This window comes from Rhinoraja longicauda, chromosome 15 (genome assembly GCF_053455715.1).
Source record: "Rhinoraja longicauda isolate Sanriku21f chromosome 15, sRhiLon1.1, whole genome shotgun sequence".
In the NCBI taxonomy this organism is placed as follows: domain Eukaryota; kingdom Metazoa; phylum Chordata; class Chondrichthyes; order Rajiformes; family Arhynchobatidae; genus Rhinoraja; species Rhinoraja longicauda.
This window is the reverse complement of record NC_135967.1, coordinates 18,152,859-18,170,498: the sequence shown is the minus strand read 5'-3', so window position 1 is coordinate 18,170,498 and position 17,640 is coordinate 18,152,859. Positions and strand designations below refer to the sequence as shown.

The 17,640-nt window shown below is 42.4% G+C and overlaps 1 protein-coding gene across 2 annotated transcripts in view; it reads right to left on the bottom strand.

Annotated features, from left to right (window-relative positions):
• The window catches only part of elf1 (E74-like ETS transcription factor 1), a 212,492-nt gene that overhangs the window by 12,434 nt on the left and 182,418 nt on the right, over positions 1 to 17,640 (bottom strand). For both annotated transcript variants that reach the window (XM_078412279.1, XM_078412280.1), the window contains 2 exons: positions 1,788 to 1,895; positions 1,001 to 1,180 (listed from right to left, as the gene is read on the bottom strand). In XM_078412279.1, coding sequence (XP_078268405.1) covers positions 1,001 to 1,180; positions 1,788 to 1,895 — 288 coding nt within the window. The remainder of the gene's footprint in view (positions 1 to 1,000; positions 1,181 to 1,787; positions 1,896 to 17,640) is intronic.

The following is a 17,640-nucleotide window of genomic DNA, read 5'->3' as shown; positions in this document are numbered from 1 at the left end:
GTCAGGAGTGAGTCAAGTTAACACACTTAAACTTTAACTAGAGACAAAGTGCCCCTTCTACTGAAAAATCTGTATATTAATCCAGAATGAAAAATATAACTTAGATGAAGCAAAATTCAGATATACTTTTAAGTGCTCAGTTGCCAATGTCATAAAACTGGGTGGGATTTTGAGTTGTGAGGAGGATGCATGGAGACTTCAAAGCCTTTGTGTACTTTCAGTGAATTGACAAATACATGGCACATGCAGTCGAATATAGATATTTGCTGTTATCTATTTTGGTAGGTAAAAAAACAGAAAGACAGGGTATTATTTAAGCGGTGAACGATTGGATAACATTGATGTCCAAAGTGACCTGGATTTCCTTAAATATCAGCAGGTGAAAGCAAACATCTAGTTGCAGTTTTGATTTCCTAATCAAAGAAATAATATTGACCACAGAGGTGTGCAGTGAAGGATTCACCGGAATACTGCCATGGTAGGACTGTCATATATAAGGAGAGATTGAGTTGACTAGGCCTGTGTACAAGAGAGTTTAGAAGGTTTAGAGGGGATCCCCAGTATGGCTGGAAAGACAGATGTGGTGAGGGTGTTTCCCCCAACTGTGGGGTCTAGAATCAGGGTCATCATCTCAGGACTGCATTGAGGACTGAGATGGGAAGAAATCTTTTCATATGGAAATGAACCTGTGGAATTCTCTGCCATAATCACTGGGCTTGGGAAAGAAGAGGATTGATTTCTATCTATCGAAAAGCAAGAAGGAGAAATGGGACAGACCAAAAATAATTAAGATGTGAATTAGTCACATATCATATTAAATGATGGGCGAAATAGCCAATTACAGCTCCTGTATTCTATGTTTCAATAAACCTATGTTCAGCTTTGTTAGAAGTTGTAAGGTAATATAAATCAGGATGGTGAAATTACCCACGATATCCACTTGAGGATCTCTGGTTGTTTCTCTTTCCCCGTAAACACACTGCACAAATCAAAAGCTTACCTTTCTTTTTCCTTTGTTTAAGTGCGTTTATTCGAGGAGACTCGTATGCTGAGTCATCTTCATCAGCTGCTATCTGAGATGAATATCTTTTGATGACACCAGGGATTTTATCCAATGAGACAGTGACTTGCTGAACAGATTCTGTGATGACTCCATCCAAAGGGTGTGTGAATCCATGAACTAAACAGGAAGGAGGAAGAAGGAAAAAGCAGAAAACGCGGTGAGAAGGGACAAAATTAAGTTTAAGATTTTGGCAAGACATTGGTTTGACGATTTATTTTTCATGAGTAAAACATGCCGTGTTTGGCACTGATATTACACTGTCTGATGAACAATTAGGGTGACACAGTGTCGCAGCAATAGGGTTGTTACCTTACAGCTCCAGAGACCCGGGTTTGATCCTGACAACGGGTGTTGTCTGTGCAAAGTTTGTATGGTCTCCCCGTGACCTGCGAGGGTTTCCCCGGGTGCTCCGGGTTCCTCCCACACTCCAAAGACGTACAGGTTTGTAGGCTAATTGGCTTGTGAAAATTGAAAAATGTCCCTCGTGTGTGTAGGATAGCGTTAGTGTGTGGGGATCACGGGTCGGCGTGGACTCAGTATCTCTAAACTGAATTAAAATCTGTGCAATTTCTAATTTATATTCAAAAATGGAGATTCCAGCTAGAAATCTACCCACACGCTATCTTGTTTTTGCACAGTTGGTATTAGGACACACAATTACTCCAGGGAAAACAAGAAGCTCAAAGGGAAAGACAAAAAAACTGTATCCAGAACTAAAACTTACACATTCGCTTTTCATCCAAAATGGCATTTGGGGATTCCATGTTAAGAAGTGCTTCAGCAGCCTCGATGGTCTCCATCGTTTCATCTTCATTCTGGCAGGAGGTTTCCACTGTGGGTCAGAGATTTACCAAAAGAGGTTAGCAGAGTGGAAGAATTTTCATAACTTCAGATCAAATGTGCAAGAGGCTATCCATGAAGATCCAGTCTTTAGTTGGAGAGTTGTATATTTCTAGCGCATATTCAGGTGGTACTAAAATTGACTTTAGTGGACTGAGTAGTTCGGTCATTTCAGTGCAAACACTATTCCCCTCCCATTCATCGTCCTGGATGGACAGAAAGATTCTCAAATGACCTACAATCATTACATGTTAGGACTCTGTTTTAGGTATGTAGGTCCTTCATATCCACCCCATTGTGGCTCACAGCCTTGTGAACAGAAGAGAAATACTGGGCTAGAAGATTTTAGGCTAGGCAGTTGAATTTTCCATCACAATTATTTTCTTGCTGTAACATGGCGCCCAACAATCTTGTTCCAAAACAACTAATGTTTTATACAATTAAAGGACAACTTCCCTGCTCTTGTATGCCACACCTTAACCACTAAAGCGAAATTCCAGTTGCCTCTTCGTTCATCATTTAACTTTCCGGCAGATCTCAGGTGGATGTACACTGTTAAGACCCTGTTCCTCTATAGTTTGAAATATCCTGCTAAACATGGGGCAATCAATCCATCGCTGCATTTGGCCATCTCAGACTTCACCACATTGGATCCTGATTGCGACTGACATATCCACAAAAATGTTACTGTTGTTGGGTATCTTTATTCCTCAAGATCAATCTAACTTGTTGTGTTATGCAAACTTCCAAATTCTGCTCCCAACATTAGTGTGAAGCATATGTTACAAAAACAAAAGGGCCTAATTAAACATATTACCTCGAACTTTTGTAACTCTGTCAGGCACAGCCATCCCACAACAAATCCCTGCTGACAACTTTAGATTAATGTTCTAAATGACAAAAATTATTGCTCCAGATGTTTTCCATTAATTTGCCCTTGACCAAATTTCTGCAGACTTGCCAATAATTATTTAGTCTACCACCTGTTTCCTTTTTAAATAATCCTCCACCCAACAACTGTGGCAGAAAGGAATGGAAAATTATAGTCTCCATTATTTATTTTATTGCACCTCTTAACCTGGATTAGCCTGGATTTCTTTTTAACTAGATGGTGGTGATTTATCTACTTTCAATGATGTTGAAACAATTTCTCCCCTGCCTCCTCCAAATGCAATTATTCATCCCAAATTTCACATTCTTCCTCCCCATCCTTTGCAATGTTATTTCCACTTCCACTGCACTGCTGTCTAAGGGCCTTCTCTCACTTTGGTTAGCTTCTAGTTCCCTTACAGAATCATTGAGTCAGGCAGAACTGAAACAATGAAGCCCCACTGTCCATACTGCATATTGTACCCATCTACAATAATCCCATTTGCCTATATTAAGCCTATTTAATCTCTCTCCATAACTAAATTCTTCCAAGCCATCAGCAGACTTACTAACTCAAACTTTTATTTTCATATCCATGTCACTTACATCGTGAAAGAGCAAAGGCCCCAGAAACAATCCCTGCAGAACATCATTAATTACAGAGTTCCCATCAGAAAAACAACCTTCCACCATCACCCACCATCCCCAAGCCGATTTTGGAAACAATAAACTAGCTCACTTCACATCCAATGTGCCTTAATATTCTGGGCCTGCTAACCGCCAGGGAACTTGACAACATCCACCATCCTGCCATCATCAATCTCCTTTGCTTGCTCTGCAAAATACTCAATCAAATTAGTCAGCCAAGATTTCCCCAACACAAAGCCATGTTGATTGTCCTTGATTATTTCCTGACTTTCCAAATATACACAAATCCTGCCCCTTGAAATTTTCTCCAATAATTTCCCTACTATAAACACAAGGATCACCTGCTCCAGTTAGGTGGCTTATCACTGCTGAGTCTTTTAAATAAAGGAATAACATTAGTTATTAGTCCAGATTTCTGGTTTGTGGCTTGTGGCCAAATGAAGTAATCTACTACTTTGCCTCCCATAGCATTCTGGGATAGACCTCATCTGGCCTTGGGGATTTATCCTCCCTTACATATTCCAAGATATCTAACACATCCACCCTCTTAATACAGACATCCTCCAGAAAATCAACATGTCCTACTCTGAACTATGTCCTTCTACTTGCTGAATACAGGTGAAAAGTGTTAATCAATGACCTTGCCTACCTCCCCTGACTCCATATATAGATTACCCCTAAGGAGACCCAATCATTTACTAGTTACTCTCTTGGTCCGAATGACTTGGGATTCCACTACTCTTCACTAATTTCTTTCTCAAGTACTCTCCTACTCTCCCTGCACATTTGCTTGATTGTAGTTGCCTATACCTGTCATGTGCTCCCTCTTTTTTTCCTGATAAAGCATTTAATAACTTTTGTCATCCAAGATTTCCTAATTTTGCCATTGTTTTCATTCACCCTTACTTTATTTCCTCTGCTTTCCAAAACCAGCGTACCAATTTCAAACTCTGATTTTCCTAGTTAGTTTCCATCCAACAAGCTGTGTTCAATTCTTTCCATCACTACATGCACATAATGTATTGCCAAGTCCTACCACCTCCAGAACCAGATTCACTGCCCAGGACCCTTGCTCCCTGTCTGTAGTATCCTCACATTCTGCACTCACTGGCTTGTGGCACCAGGAGTAATCTAGCAGTTACTACAGTTGAGGTCCGGCTTATTAATTTTCCTGAACACCGAAAACCCAAAAGGGGGTTCTCATCCTCAATTCCATCTATGTCATCAATAAAAATATAGACCATATGGCTCTTCACTCCTTCCCTTTGAAACGCACCTCAGCCGATCAAAGATTCTTAAAAATCTAAAAGAAAATGCAGATGCTGGAAATCTGAACAAACAAAACAGAAAATACTGGAGACATTCAGCAGCAGGTCAGGAATCTGTGGAAAGAGTAAGAGGTTGAAAACCCTTCATCAGAGACCTCCTTGACCACGGTTGAAATGCTGTACAAGTCATGAGCAGATGTCATAGTGAAATGGAGACAGCCACCTACCAAAATAGACCACACAATTCCAACAACAAACTGGGATAGATAAATGGCTACAGAAGGGTTTTTTTTTTAAGAAACCTATAGCGATATAATTGACAGGTTAAAATGAAATTCATCTGACATGCCTGCTGCAAATCCATAACCTGGTGATTGCTTTGTACAAGCAATGAGAGCAATCAAACCATTAACTCACAAGCACTCCAGGGTTTGATGGAGATGACAACTAATCACTATGTTTCATGTTTTGGTAGCAACACTGACTTATCTGCTAGAGATAGAGCCCTGGCAGCAATCTGCAAAGCTTACAAACAACCACACAAACAAAAGTAACGACTCAACCGGTGCTGAGATTGCTCAAATATTAACAGACACTGTACAGTCTGCACTGTACCAGTCAAGCCAACTTCAGATCAAGACAGCAAGGCCACCAGCCACAGGTTACCTTGCAACAGTTTACAGGCAAATGCCAAATATGAACATTTCTTTGTTAGAATCTGATGCGATTCAGTATCACACCCAGAGTTTCACGAGGAGTAGGTATTTTGATCGACTTTATTTGATCAGATGGCAGCTGTGAAATGTTTTGGTAGCTATGCCCTCAACGGTGTATCACTATGGCAGCAACTCACCCACAACAAGTTAACCAAAACTACAGCCGTTGCAGTCAATGGTGAATGTAGGGGAATGTAACAGGACTGGAAGATTTTGTACACTAAGCAAGATGGCAGCACACATCATTGGTGAAACCACATACAATCACAAAAACTGTAAATTGCGGACCAATGGTAATTTCTCATAATTTTGCAATAACAACATATTTTGTGAACCTCTGAAAGATGCATCATTATAGATCTCACACACCAGCAGCTGTCAATCCAGAAGCCAAGTGGACATAAACTGATTAGCTTCAGAAAAATTTAAACCTGTAACTTTCATACTCTAGAAAGATCAAGAGATTTAAAAGACTTAAGGGCCTGTCCCACTTAGGCGATTATTTTGGCGACTGCCGGCGAGATTACAGCGTCTTCTGAAACATCGTGAAAATTTCCACGCTGTCAATGTTCTCTGGTTGACAGGTTTTCGCTGAAATCACTGACAAGTCAGTAATTACTTGAGAGTTTTGAACTATAACACCTTGTATGGGTTACTTAAAAACCAGGCTTCACTGTAACAAGGAATAAACCGGATTTACTTCCAGTTTACTAATAGCTGTATTAAAAAATATATTTTTTAAGTGGTTCAGTGGATTTTTGTGAAAAGTGTGTGGGCATTCTTTGAAAATGTAAGGGAGATGTATATCTGGTTTCTGGGTTGAATATCTGGGTTGGGAGCCCACTTTAAATGTAATGGCTGAGGCCAAAAACATCTTGAAAATTCCCACGCCTACTTGACCGTTAAACTGTCGCCTCCAATCTACCTGCCAAATGTCCTGATGGTAAATAAATTCGTTAAACAAAAGCATTTTATTGTATTTTGAAATGACTTTACTTATTTTAATATTATGTGCTTCTAAATGCATCTTAAGAGAACCTAACAAACCTGGGGACAGCATGCGACAGCGACTGCAATAAGCTATGATGCCTGGCGACAAGCCAGCTGTCGCCGAGAAACCGTTTGATTTCTCAGCGGCGCGCCGAGATCCACCACGATCTTTGGAAGACTCCTCACAATCATGCCCGCAACACCCCGGCGAACTGTCGGCGACAGCCTAGTCGCTGGCAATCGCCTTAATATCGCCTAAGTCGGACAGGCCCTTAAGAATGATTATGCCCTCTTCTGATTCTGACTGCTACAAAATGAACACAATTTAGTTTACATTAATTTAGAGATACTGCATGGAAACAGGCCCTTCAGCCCAGCAAGTCCACGCCGACCATCAATCAATCGTTCATACAGGTGCTCCTCAACTTACGATGGGGTTACTTTCCGAGAAACCCATCGCAAACCGAAAATATCGTAAGTCGAAATGCATTTAATACACCTGATCACGTGGCCGGAAGCGAGCTGCGGCTCACTTCGGGTCGCTGCCATTTGCACAATCGCAAGGTCGAAATATCGTAAGTCGAAGTGTCATAAATCGGGGAGCATCTGTACTAGATCTATATAAGCCCACCTTCTCATCCAGTCCCTGCACATCAGGGGCAATTTTACACAAGCCAGCTAAGCTATAAATTCACATATCTTTGGGATGTGGGAGGAAACTGGAACACCTGGAGGAAACTCATTTAGTCACAGGGAGAATGTGCAAACTCCACACAGACTGCACCCAAGGTCAGGATTGAACCCAGGTCTCTGGCAGTGGCTCTACCATTGTGCTGCCAAATGAGGACAATTATACTGCAGGAGCTAGATCTCTTTGGCAAGTCACGGAATTTCACAGGAAACATAAGAGACTTCAAATGTTGGAATCTGAAACAAAACAATGGAAGCCCAGAGGAAGGGTCACAACCCATAATGTCAACAGTCCATTTCCACAGATGCTGCCTGAACCACCAAGTTCTATTTTTGAAATGGAATGAAACATCTTAGCAGGATTAAAACTTAAATGTGAAGTGTTATTTAATTGTTTGTGCATATCCCTTTAAAAGTTAAAATTTGCAAATGTTCCACATTTTCCAAATCAATGCTGAGGGCAGTTACTGGACAGCCCGTCAATCAGGAACCTGGTTGTGTCTGTGGAAATGTCAGTATGAAGACGCATACATTCTGGCAACAGCGTTAAACACAACAAAGACGTTCAAAGAGTCAGTGATATGTCTGGAGTGCTGATGTACAGTTTTAATACATTTCTGACCTTTTCCATCAATGAACAGCCAGAACTATTTACTTGGCTTGAAGCTTCAACTTGTATCAATGTTAAATAAAGACTTGGACTCTTCTATAGTTTAGTACATTTAGATGTGCCATGTTATTTCCTTACGTTTCATAAACAACCTCCCTAATAACTAAATGACAATCAATATAAGTCTTCACAATTTGTCCTGAAGTATCTCTAAATTAAACAAAACTTTAAAAAATTAAACTAAACTAAAGGCTTCAGGGCAATAGGTGCGAGGGTTTAAAGATAAATATCTCAGTGGTGGCAATAAATAAATTACTCAGATATACTCTGAAATCGAGCACGCTGTACATCTCAGTCAATATATTAAAGGCCATTCTCCTAACTTTGAAGTTAAACCCTTCAAATAACCATCCCAAGAATTAAAACAATCCAGGCAGGTTAAATTTAATTTTAATATTGGGAAATATATATTTGATTATTTATGTTTGCATTTCAGCAGTATTATCATGAGGAAGAAATGAAAGACCAAATTATGTTATTCTTTCGAATCTGACTGCTGGTCGAGCATGCACAGACTAATATATTGCAACAGAAGTGCAGGAGACCCAGCATTATGGAGCGTTTCGATTCCTAGTAAACCGTCTCGATTGCAATTTACTGAAACATAAAACCCCATTTTCCCACCCACTCCCCTTAGTTGAGATGATTTTCCACGGGATGTTTTCCTATCAGATTAAGCCATTTTGTCACCAATGACAAAGTGACCCACCGTTTTTAATTCAATAAATGAAAGCAACATTAAACTCGGGGGATGGACGACTTGTTCGAAATAAATAACGGATTTTAGTCACTCAATACCGTGGGAACAATATGATTTGGATACGAGTTACAGCTGAATCCTTTACTCCATACACCCACACCTGTTAGACGGTACGTGTACAGATATCTCCGAGTGCAGTACTGCCGTTCTTTTCATCTGCGGGGCATTTTCTCCGATTCACAGGTTCGTAATTTAGGAAAGGGTTTAGAAGTGGAGATTTCAAAGAAATGGATGGGATTTGAGAATCAAAATTAAAGGAAGAAAAGTGGTGTCGATGGAGTTCAGGGGATAATGGGTTAAAGCAAGGTGACAGTGGAAGTGGAGTAAAGGGAAGAGAAAAAGACATTCTGGCCTTCCATCACAGTGAGGAGGTGACTGGAGGAGACTCACTGGGATGGATGTTTCTTTTTGTTTGGTGTTAGTTTATGATTGTATGTGTTATTGCATTTTTATTGATTATTCTTATTGGTCTTATTGTTGAACTGCGGGTAATGTTTCATTTCACTACACATTTATGTGTATGTGACAAATAAACGACTATTGACTATATTGACTATTGTAAAGGCCGAGGGATTTCTTTAGGGAGTTGGTCCCCCACAATGTAGCGCAGGAAGTTACCTGGCTCAGATGCAGAAGGCACATCTTTCTGGCAAATCTTACAAAGTCAATGTATTATGGATAGGGAATTACTGTCAAACAATATTAACTACAGTCAGAAAGCTAAGAAAGTTAGACATTTAGAATGCACAGAATGCTTCAATGGATGTCGCGTTTGATTATTTTTCCCTTCTCCAATGGAGAATCAATCTTAATCTTGTAGCCCACAGTTATTATCAGCCTTCCAGCTTCTGTGCCACAACTGCCTTAATCAAGAAATCCTTCGGCTATCTCACACAGTTTGCACATCTCTATAATATTTGTGGCACTATCTTTGTGGCTCTTTGTTTAAGGAGGGAGTGGTGTTGAAGAAACACAATAACCCTGTGAGACACACTGCAGCAGAGTAGCTGCAACCAGTGGGTCTGGTTTTCCCTGTAAATGTGTCATTAAAATGGATACCAAGCATGGAAAAGAAATGAGGAAGGAATTAAAGGAAGTTCCTCGGTTCTCTTTGGTTCAAAATGTGGTGCTGAAGACTCGAAAATAGTGAAAATAGCACCATTGTTTAAAGTGGGAGAATGTCTTGCCTCGGAAAAACAAAATACACTGATGAACGGTATTAATTTGATTTTACCCATGACAAACGTTAATCAAAGGATGACCAGTCTTAAGAACAATTTCTTCTCCACTGCCATCAGACTTCTGAGTCAGTCGTCTCTTTCACAACTACTTCCTGGAGGTGGTACTATGTACAGTTACTCTTACCTCTATCTGTTTCATTTAAATAGACACAAAATGCTGGAGTAACTCAGCTCGATAGGCAACATTCCCGGAGAGAAGGAATGGGTGACGTTTCGGGTCGAGACCCTTCTTCAGACAGATTATTCTGTTGTTGCACTTTAGTATTTTTTGCACTACTTCAGATTGAACTACATTTTTTCCACCACTCAGCAGTTTTGCATTTGCCATTGTATTCATCATTACTATGTATCCTGTTTCCTCTCTGAGCTTCTTGCACACAATGAAATGTCATTGCATCTTGGTATACATGACAATAAACAAATCTGAATCTGACAGTCAATATATACTTACAAAGACAATTAATTATATGACTAACTTGATGAAGATGGTTGAGGGATGATCAATAAGGATAACATACTTGGATTGTAGCAGGACATTTGACCAAGTTCCTTGTGAAAAACTATTTTTTATTTTAAAAACCCCATGGGACTCATTGAAAATACCAAGTTAGATCCAGTATTTGCACAGTGGCAAAAACTAAACTATAAAGGTTCACAATATTTTTGGTAAATGAAAGGTTTGTTCCTAATGGGGTTCATCAGAACTCGCTGCTAACCTCTAGCTTTTTGTGGTACATATCCTTGATTTGAGTCAGGATTCAAATGTTTGCAGATGGTACAAAATCTGACCATGTGATTGATGGCGAGGCGAGGATGCACGTTGTCGGCTGCAGGAAGACGTCATTGAACTGGCCAAACAGCAAAATCAAACAGAGTTAAATCCAGAGACAGGCAACACGAAACATCTGCCGAGGGAAACCACAGTTAAGAAGACAGGATACCTTTATGGTTCCCGTACAGTCCTCTAGGGTCAAGGATGAATTGATGGGATATTAAGAGCGGTAGATGAGTAAAGGGCTATTGGACTACGAACCCACGGCTCCCTGAAGGAAGCAGGACAGCAAAATAATAAGCACACAATTGCAAGCAGTCACTTGCCGTGTTGAGCGTTGAATACGAGTAGGAATATAGTTAGAGTTATTTAAAATATTAATTAGGTCAAAGACTGGCTCCGATGTACGGTTCCAGTTAGAAAAGTCTATCTATGGAAGTGTGAAAGAGATTTAAAAGATGATGCCAGAGCTGAAACTATTTTAAGAAAATCAAATATCTGTAAATGCTGGAATTCTGAAATAAAAAGCGAAAATGCTGAAAACACTCAGCAGGTCAGGCACCATTTGTGAAGAGAGAGAGAAGAAGAGTTACTATTTGAAGTCAAAGGTCCCCCATCAGAACTGGAAGAGAGTATTTTAATAATGAATGCTTTGGGTTGTTTACTTGGAACAAAATAAATAGTTAATCAAAGCATGCAGAACTAAGGAAGGACACATTTCCCCAGCAAAGTGGTTAATATTTAGTGAGGGAGACACAAAGTGCTGGAGTAACTCAGCGGGTCAGTGGTCTCACTGATGTACAGGAAGCACTCAGCGGGTCAGTGGTCTCACTGATGTACAGGAGGCACTCAGCGGGTCAGTGGTCTCACTGATGTACAGGAGGCCACACCAGGAACCCCAAATGCAGTACCTGTGCCGGCCTATTATTAGCCAGGCTTTATCCTTCCCTTCCGCTCTTCCAGTTTTCTTCCTCACCCCGACTCCACAATCCGTCTGAAGATGGGTCCCGACCCAAAACGTCTCCAAGCCATGTTCTCCAGAGATGCTGCCCGACCTGTTAAGTTACTTCACTATTTTGTGTCTTCTTTTGTCAACCACCATCTGCAGTGCCTTGTTGAGCTCTGATTAATGTAATTATTGGCTGAGATCAAAATTGAAAGATTTGCTTTCACTTAAAGAGTGAAGATGACCTAAAAGAATGGACGCAGAAAAAGTAGCTGAAGGAGCAGTTGAACTGTGAACTACAGAACAATGGACTAAAGGACAGAAGCCGGCTCTGTCTAAATAATCGTTTGGCCAGCATGGACATGATGCTGCAAATGATCTCCTTATTGTGCCAGAAAAATCCATGAGTCCGTGACCAACTTAGGTAACTTGCATTTGGCAAGTATCCAAAAGTAATTTGAGATTCCATCTGCTCCCAATCTACATGCCACATGCAATCTTCTGAGCAAATACAAACCTGAAGGCCAATGTTAACCAGCTCTGTTTACCAACATTCCCAAAGATCAGTGGACCTCATGAAGTAAATTCAAAGCAAATTACACTAGATTGCAAATCTGCCGAGCACATTCTTTATCCTTACTGCACAATCATGCACAGGGACTATGCCGGCTGAATGTCAGCTTGCTGCAGTGCTCAAGTAAGAGAATGCAAGAAGGTGTTTATGAAAACATTTCAGGCAGCATTCTACCCAGCGATCGTGCTCCCTCGTTTTTAAACTGCAGTAGGCTAACGTACATACATTGCTTCCCTGATATCCAAGCAACAATAACTTACAGTCACACAGTGCAGATCAGGTTAAGACAATTAATCACAGCAAAACTGAATATGAGCCTGAGCAGACGTCAGATAAGGTGGCTGAAAAAGAGGGGAAAACAATATAGAATTTAAGGAGGGTCTTTAAAAAGCATTGAGTACTGGATAGATTTAGGGAAGTAATTGAAAAGTTTATGCCCTTGGCCAGGGGTCTCCAAACTATGGCCCGCAGGCCGCATCCGGCCAGCCACGAGATTTTATCTGGCCCGCAGCATGTTCCGTGCAGTGGGCTACAGGGGGATTGCACGACAGGCGAGGTCACAACCCTTGACCCATACTGTTGCCACGCAACGGCTTCTGGAGTGCGAGCGGTGAACTTCAGGTAAGCACTTACTATGGCTGCCATTGAAGAGTTGGGATATTTGCTTTGTCATTTTCTTCTATTTTATGTTTGGAACGACTTCTGTTGTGGAACAATTCGTCAGTCCTAATTTGAGAGGGTGTTGCAGTTGAATGTTGCGGCTGCACTTTGCTGCAGCTCAGCTTTCCCCGTCTTCTCTCATCAGCGCGTCTCCGGCTCCCTCCCGGCGCTCCAAATGTCCCGACACCTCTCCCCGTTCCTGCGCTCCTCGCTCCTCCAGGATCGGCGCCCCTGTCCACGCCTCGCTTCCTGCGGCTCTACGGCCATTTGCCGCTCCTGCTGGCCTTCCACCCTTCTCCCCGCTCGCCATCTCTGTCAGCCGGGCTCTGTTTCCACTTGGCCCGCGCTCAACACCTTGAGGCTGGGGCCGCCGAGCAGAGCCGTGACCTGGTCCGCCTCGGCTCCCAGCGCCCGGCCCAGCACTCGCTGCTGCTCGGCCTCCGCTGCCGATTGGCCTCTCCCCGGCTCCTCTTCCTCCTCCTCTTTGGGCTCGACACTCCACTCCTCCTCCTCCTCTTCCAAGGCCGTCGAGCATGGCTCCCTGGGCCCTTCGCCCTCAGGCCCCGGCAGGTCGCCAACCTCCAGCGCTCGCTGCTTCTGCCCCTGCAGACCCTCCAGGCCCCTCGGCTCGAGTTCTTTGCGCTGCTCCTCTCCCAGCTCGCTCAACCCTGTCCTTTCCTCCTCCTCCGCTTCTTTTTCTTCTTCTCCCCCTGGTCAGTGGCCCTCTGCTTCTCGGCCTTGCTCTCCTGCCTCCCTTCCCGGCCGCGTTTCCCCTTCTCCCGCCGGCTGGCCAGACGTCTTCCCAGCTGCCTTTTGTGTCTGCGGGCTTTGCAGCCCTTCTCCCGGTTCCTCTTCTTCTGCCAGATCCTCCAGCTTCTTCCCCATTTTTTACAGCACAGAAACTGACAATTTTGGCGTTTTTTTCAATGTAAGAACGTACGTGTTGCATGTGTTACTCGTGTGTGCCGGAAGCTGGCTTGAATTTCTTCCATTTGTTTTACTTAAGTTCTTTTTTGAGTTCATTAAATTTATAAAACTGACATTTCTTTATTTTATCCTACGGCCCGCAAAAATGTGCCAAATATGTAATGTGGCCCTCATGCTGAAAGGTTTGGAGGCCACTGCCCTAGGCAACTGGAAGGAAGACTGCCAATTACGAGGTGGTGAGTGAGACAAAGGATAGAGCTGGTGACACTCAGAGTGCTGGTTAAATTCTGCAGCTGAAAAGGTTACACAGATAGCCAGACAGGGCCATGGAGAGATTTGAAAATCAGCATAAAATTTTAAATTTCACACATTAACAAATTTGTTGAATTTAATTTCATAACTTGTCAGTGGTGGCTTTTGATGCATGGTAATAGCCGAAAACAGACATCAAATATTCCGATAAAAGCTTCTTAAATCTATATCTGTCAAGCGTACATGCCACGCTGCTGACAGAATAGCAGCTCACAGTATTATTGCCAGGTTTATTTTTACCTACAAGCATCAATATCACAGAGAATCTGTATGAGCCAAAAGCGTTTAAGGTCAGTCCAATACAATTTATTGCTAATACTCTAAAATAATCAGCTCAAATTGTTCTTACCACCAAGAGTAGACCAGTAATTACCATTTTCTCTATTATGTTACAAAACTCAGATTACCTCTATTATACCATCCAAGTTTAGGGTACAGCGCAGAAACAGGCCCTTCGGCCCACTGAGTCCGCTCCGACCAGCGATCCCCGCTATCCTACTACGAGGGACAATTTACACATATACCAAGCCAATTTACCTACACACCTGTCCATCTTTGGAGTGTGGGAGGAAACCAAAGATCTCGGAGAAAACCCACGCGGTCACGGGGAGAATGTACAAACAGCATCCGTGGTCGGGATCGAACCCGGGTCTCAGGCGCTGCAAGCTGTGAAGCAGCAAATCTACTGCTGCGCCACCGTGCAGTACAAGTAAGAAAATGTTGCAAATAGTAATGGAGGTCAGGTGCGCAAGCTTGAGAGGGGGGAATTAATACCTGAATGTTTTTGGCATTGTTCAATCAACATGTCTACTTTAAACAATGAGAACTTATGATTGCGCAAATCATTATGTAAGCCAAGCCATTTTATTCACATTGGCCATAGCAACAATAAAACTTCCACTCACTGCACTTTTGGACGATAACTTTGGTTTATCAAGGAAAGAAGAGATAATTCAAGTTTGGTTTAATCATCACACACGAGCAAGGAGTGAGGGGCACTCCTCAAAAAAAAGATGTTATTTGTGAGAAACAGAATTAACATTGGCCACTGTGTTTCATACTTTGGTTGTTACAACTGGAGGGCTTGCATAACAGCAATAAAATTGTTCAAGCATTACTCTTTCAATTCATTATCTAAATTACCAAATTAAATTCCTGCCCTGTAATTATTCTCACATATTCAATTCTCACAATTTCATAATGTCACAGTTTAATCAGGCAAACCTGCATGCGCACTCTCATTTCCTCCCTGATTTTTGGAAAGGGCAGCTCCTATTAAGGAATGACACCACAGATGGCAAATTCCTTCTGGTGCTTTGTCGAAGTGCCAATTGTTCACTGACAGCCTGATGACCTCATACAGGGAATTTCAAAAGCCGGAGCTGCAATCTTCACCGTCCCAACATAAGCACTTCCCAACAGCACATTCCAGATAGCAGACAATGAATCCTATCCTATTTCTCCCAATTTGATGCCAACTTGTGGACCCTGACGCATGACGTGTGGAAAGGAAACAGAGCTGGGTGAAGATGAGGGCGGATTACAAATTTCAATCATTGTATCTTCAAACTTGTTTCACTTAATTTAATCTGGAAAAAGCATTGGAGTCTTAACATTGATTAATACATCTTGATGAAAACACAAGCGATGCATTAAACTATCAACAATTCAATCTCTGACTGCAGTTTCCCATCCTTGTCCTTTTCCTTGAGGTTAAGGACATATACTTCGACAACTAATTAATCGTTCTAAATGCTGGGGATTGGAGTTTTCATTATCCATCTTGTACTGCAGTATTACAAGTAAACCACAGATAGTACAATGAAAATCCTGTTGCAATACCATCAAGTGGAATCCTGTGTTCCTGTCCAGTCAGCATGTATGCTGAACGAGACAAGCTGCCTTTCAGAGATTATCCAACACCATCAACTCTGCACACGGCCCTTTGTGCATTTCAATAAATGGATACTTCCAATCATGTCACGTTTACAGGTACCTTCTCTGCCACAGTGGTGAAGAGTAACAGAGGCTCATCTGTAGCGTGTTCACTTCAATTCGATTCAATGGTACTGGGAATGCGTTGTTGTCAGAATTTCAATGGTCTACTCTACTTCGAATTCTCAGCCTCTGAAGGGAAATGTAATCCTCTCTAACTCCTCTCGAGTCACACACACACAATCACCAAACTGGGAATTCAATCACAAATAAAATTCACAAACAATCAGATTTTCTACACAAATTTCCCACAAGGGATGAATGGATAAATGTACGACCAAACTATAAAAACCCAAAGCTCCTTATACTTCATCTGACCCAGAATAGCTTATTTCAGCTCATCTCATTGCAGGGGAGGCAGTAAGAACTGACCTGCACATGTGTGCCTTGATTCAATGGCAGAATGCTGTCTTATTATTCATGAGGCAGGGGTACAGATTAACAGCAGAAAAAAAATAGATACCACAAAGGCTGACTGAATGTCAACCCAGTGGCCAACCCCTCCACAAATCTACTGAAGTTTCGATTTTCAAAATAAACTGCAACATACAAGCACACCACACACTGCTAACATACAAGCACAACAAACACATTTAACATACACGCACGCACACCACACGCAGCTAACATACACGCACACCACACGCAACTAACATACACGCACACCACACGCAGCTAACATACACGCATACCACACCACACGCAGCTAACATACACGCACACCACACGCTGCTAACATACAAGCACACCAAAAACAGCTAACATACACGCACGCACACCACACACAGCTAACATACACGCACACCACATGCAGCTCCCTTCCACACACCTGGACCACACTCTGGATCAGTCTCAACTGCAGCAGCCCTCACTCTGGACCTTACACCCCACCCCCAGCCACACACTCTTGACCCCGAATCCATGAGCACACCAGGAGCACACCTGGCTTGTATTCTGGATCCTAACTCCAGGAGCACACCCAGCCCACGGTCCCATCCCATCTCCAGGATCACACCCAGCACACACTCCTAGTCCCTACTCCAGGAGGACACCCAGATCACGGTCCTTGTTCCAATACCAGGAGCGCACTCAGACCACCCTCCTGGTCCCAACGTCAGGAGTATACCCAGACGACGCTCCAGAACCCAACTCCAGAGGAACATTGGAGCACAAGTACATGATTCCCTGAATATGGCATCACGGGTGTACAGTGTGGTGCAGAAATGTTTTGGCATGCTGGCTTTCATCAGTCAGGGCACTGAGTTTAGAAGTTGGGATGTTATGTTATAGTTGCACTAGACAATAGTGAGGCTTGGAGTTTTCTGTTCAGTTTTGGTCACCCTGCTGAAGGAAAGGTGCCTTAAAGCTGGAAAGAGTGTACAGAAGGTTTAGAAGGATGTTGCCAGAAGCTGAGAGCCTGAGCTCTGGAGGGGAGGCTGCTGAGGGTGATCTTATAGAGGTGTATAAAATCATGAGAAGCATAGAGATCATAAGTCATAAGGTCATAAGTGATAGGAGTAGAATTAGGCCATTTGGCCCATCAAGTCAACTCTGTCATTCAATCTGGCTGATCTATCTCTCCATCTTAACCCCATTCTCCTGCCTTCTCCCCGTGACCTCTGACACCTGTACTAATCAAGAATCTATCTATCTGCCTTAAAGTATCCACTGGTGGCCTCCATAGCCTTCTGTGGCAAA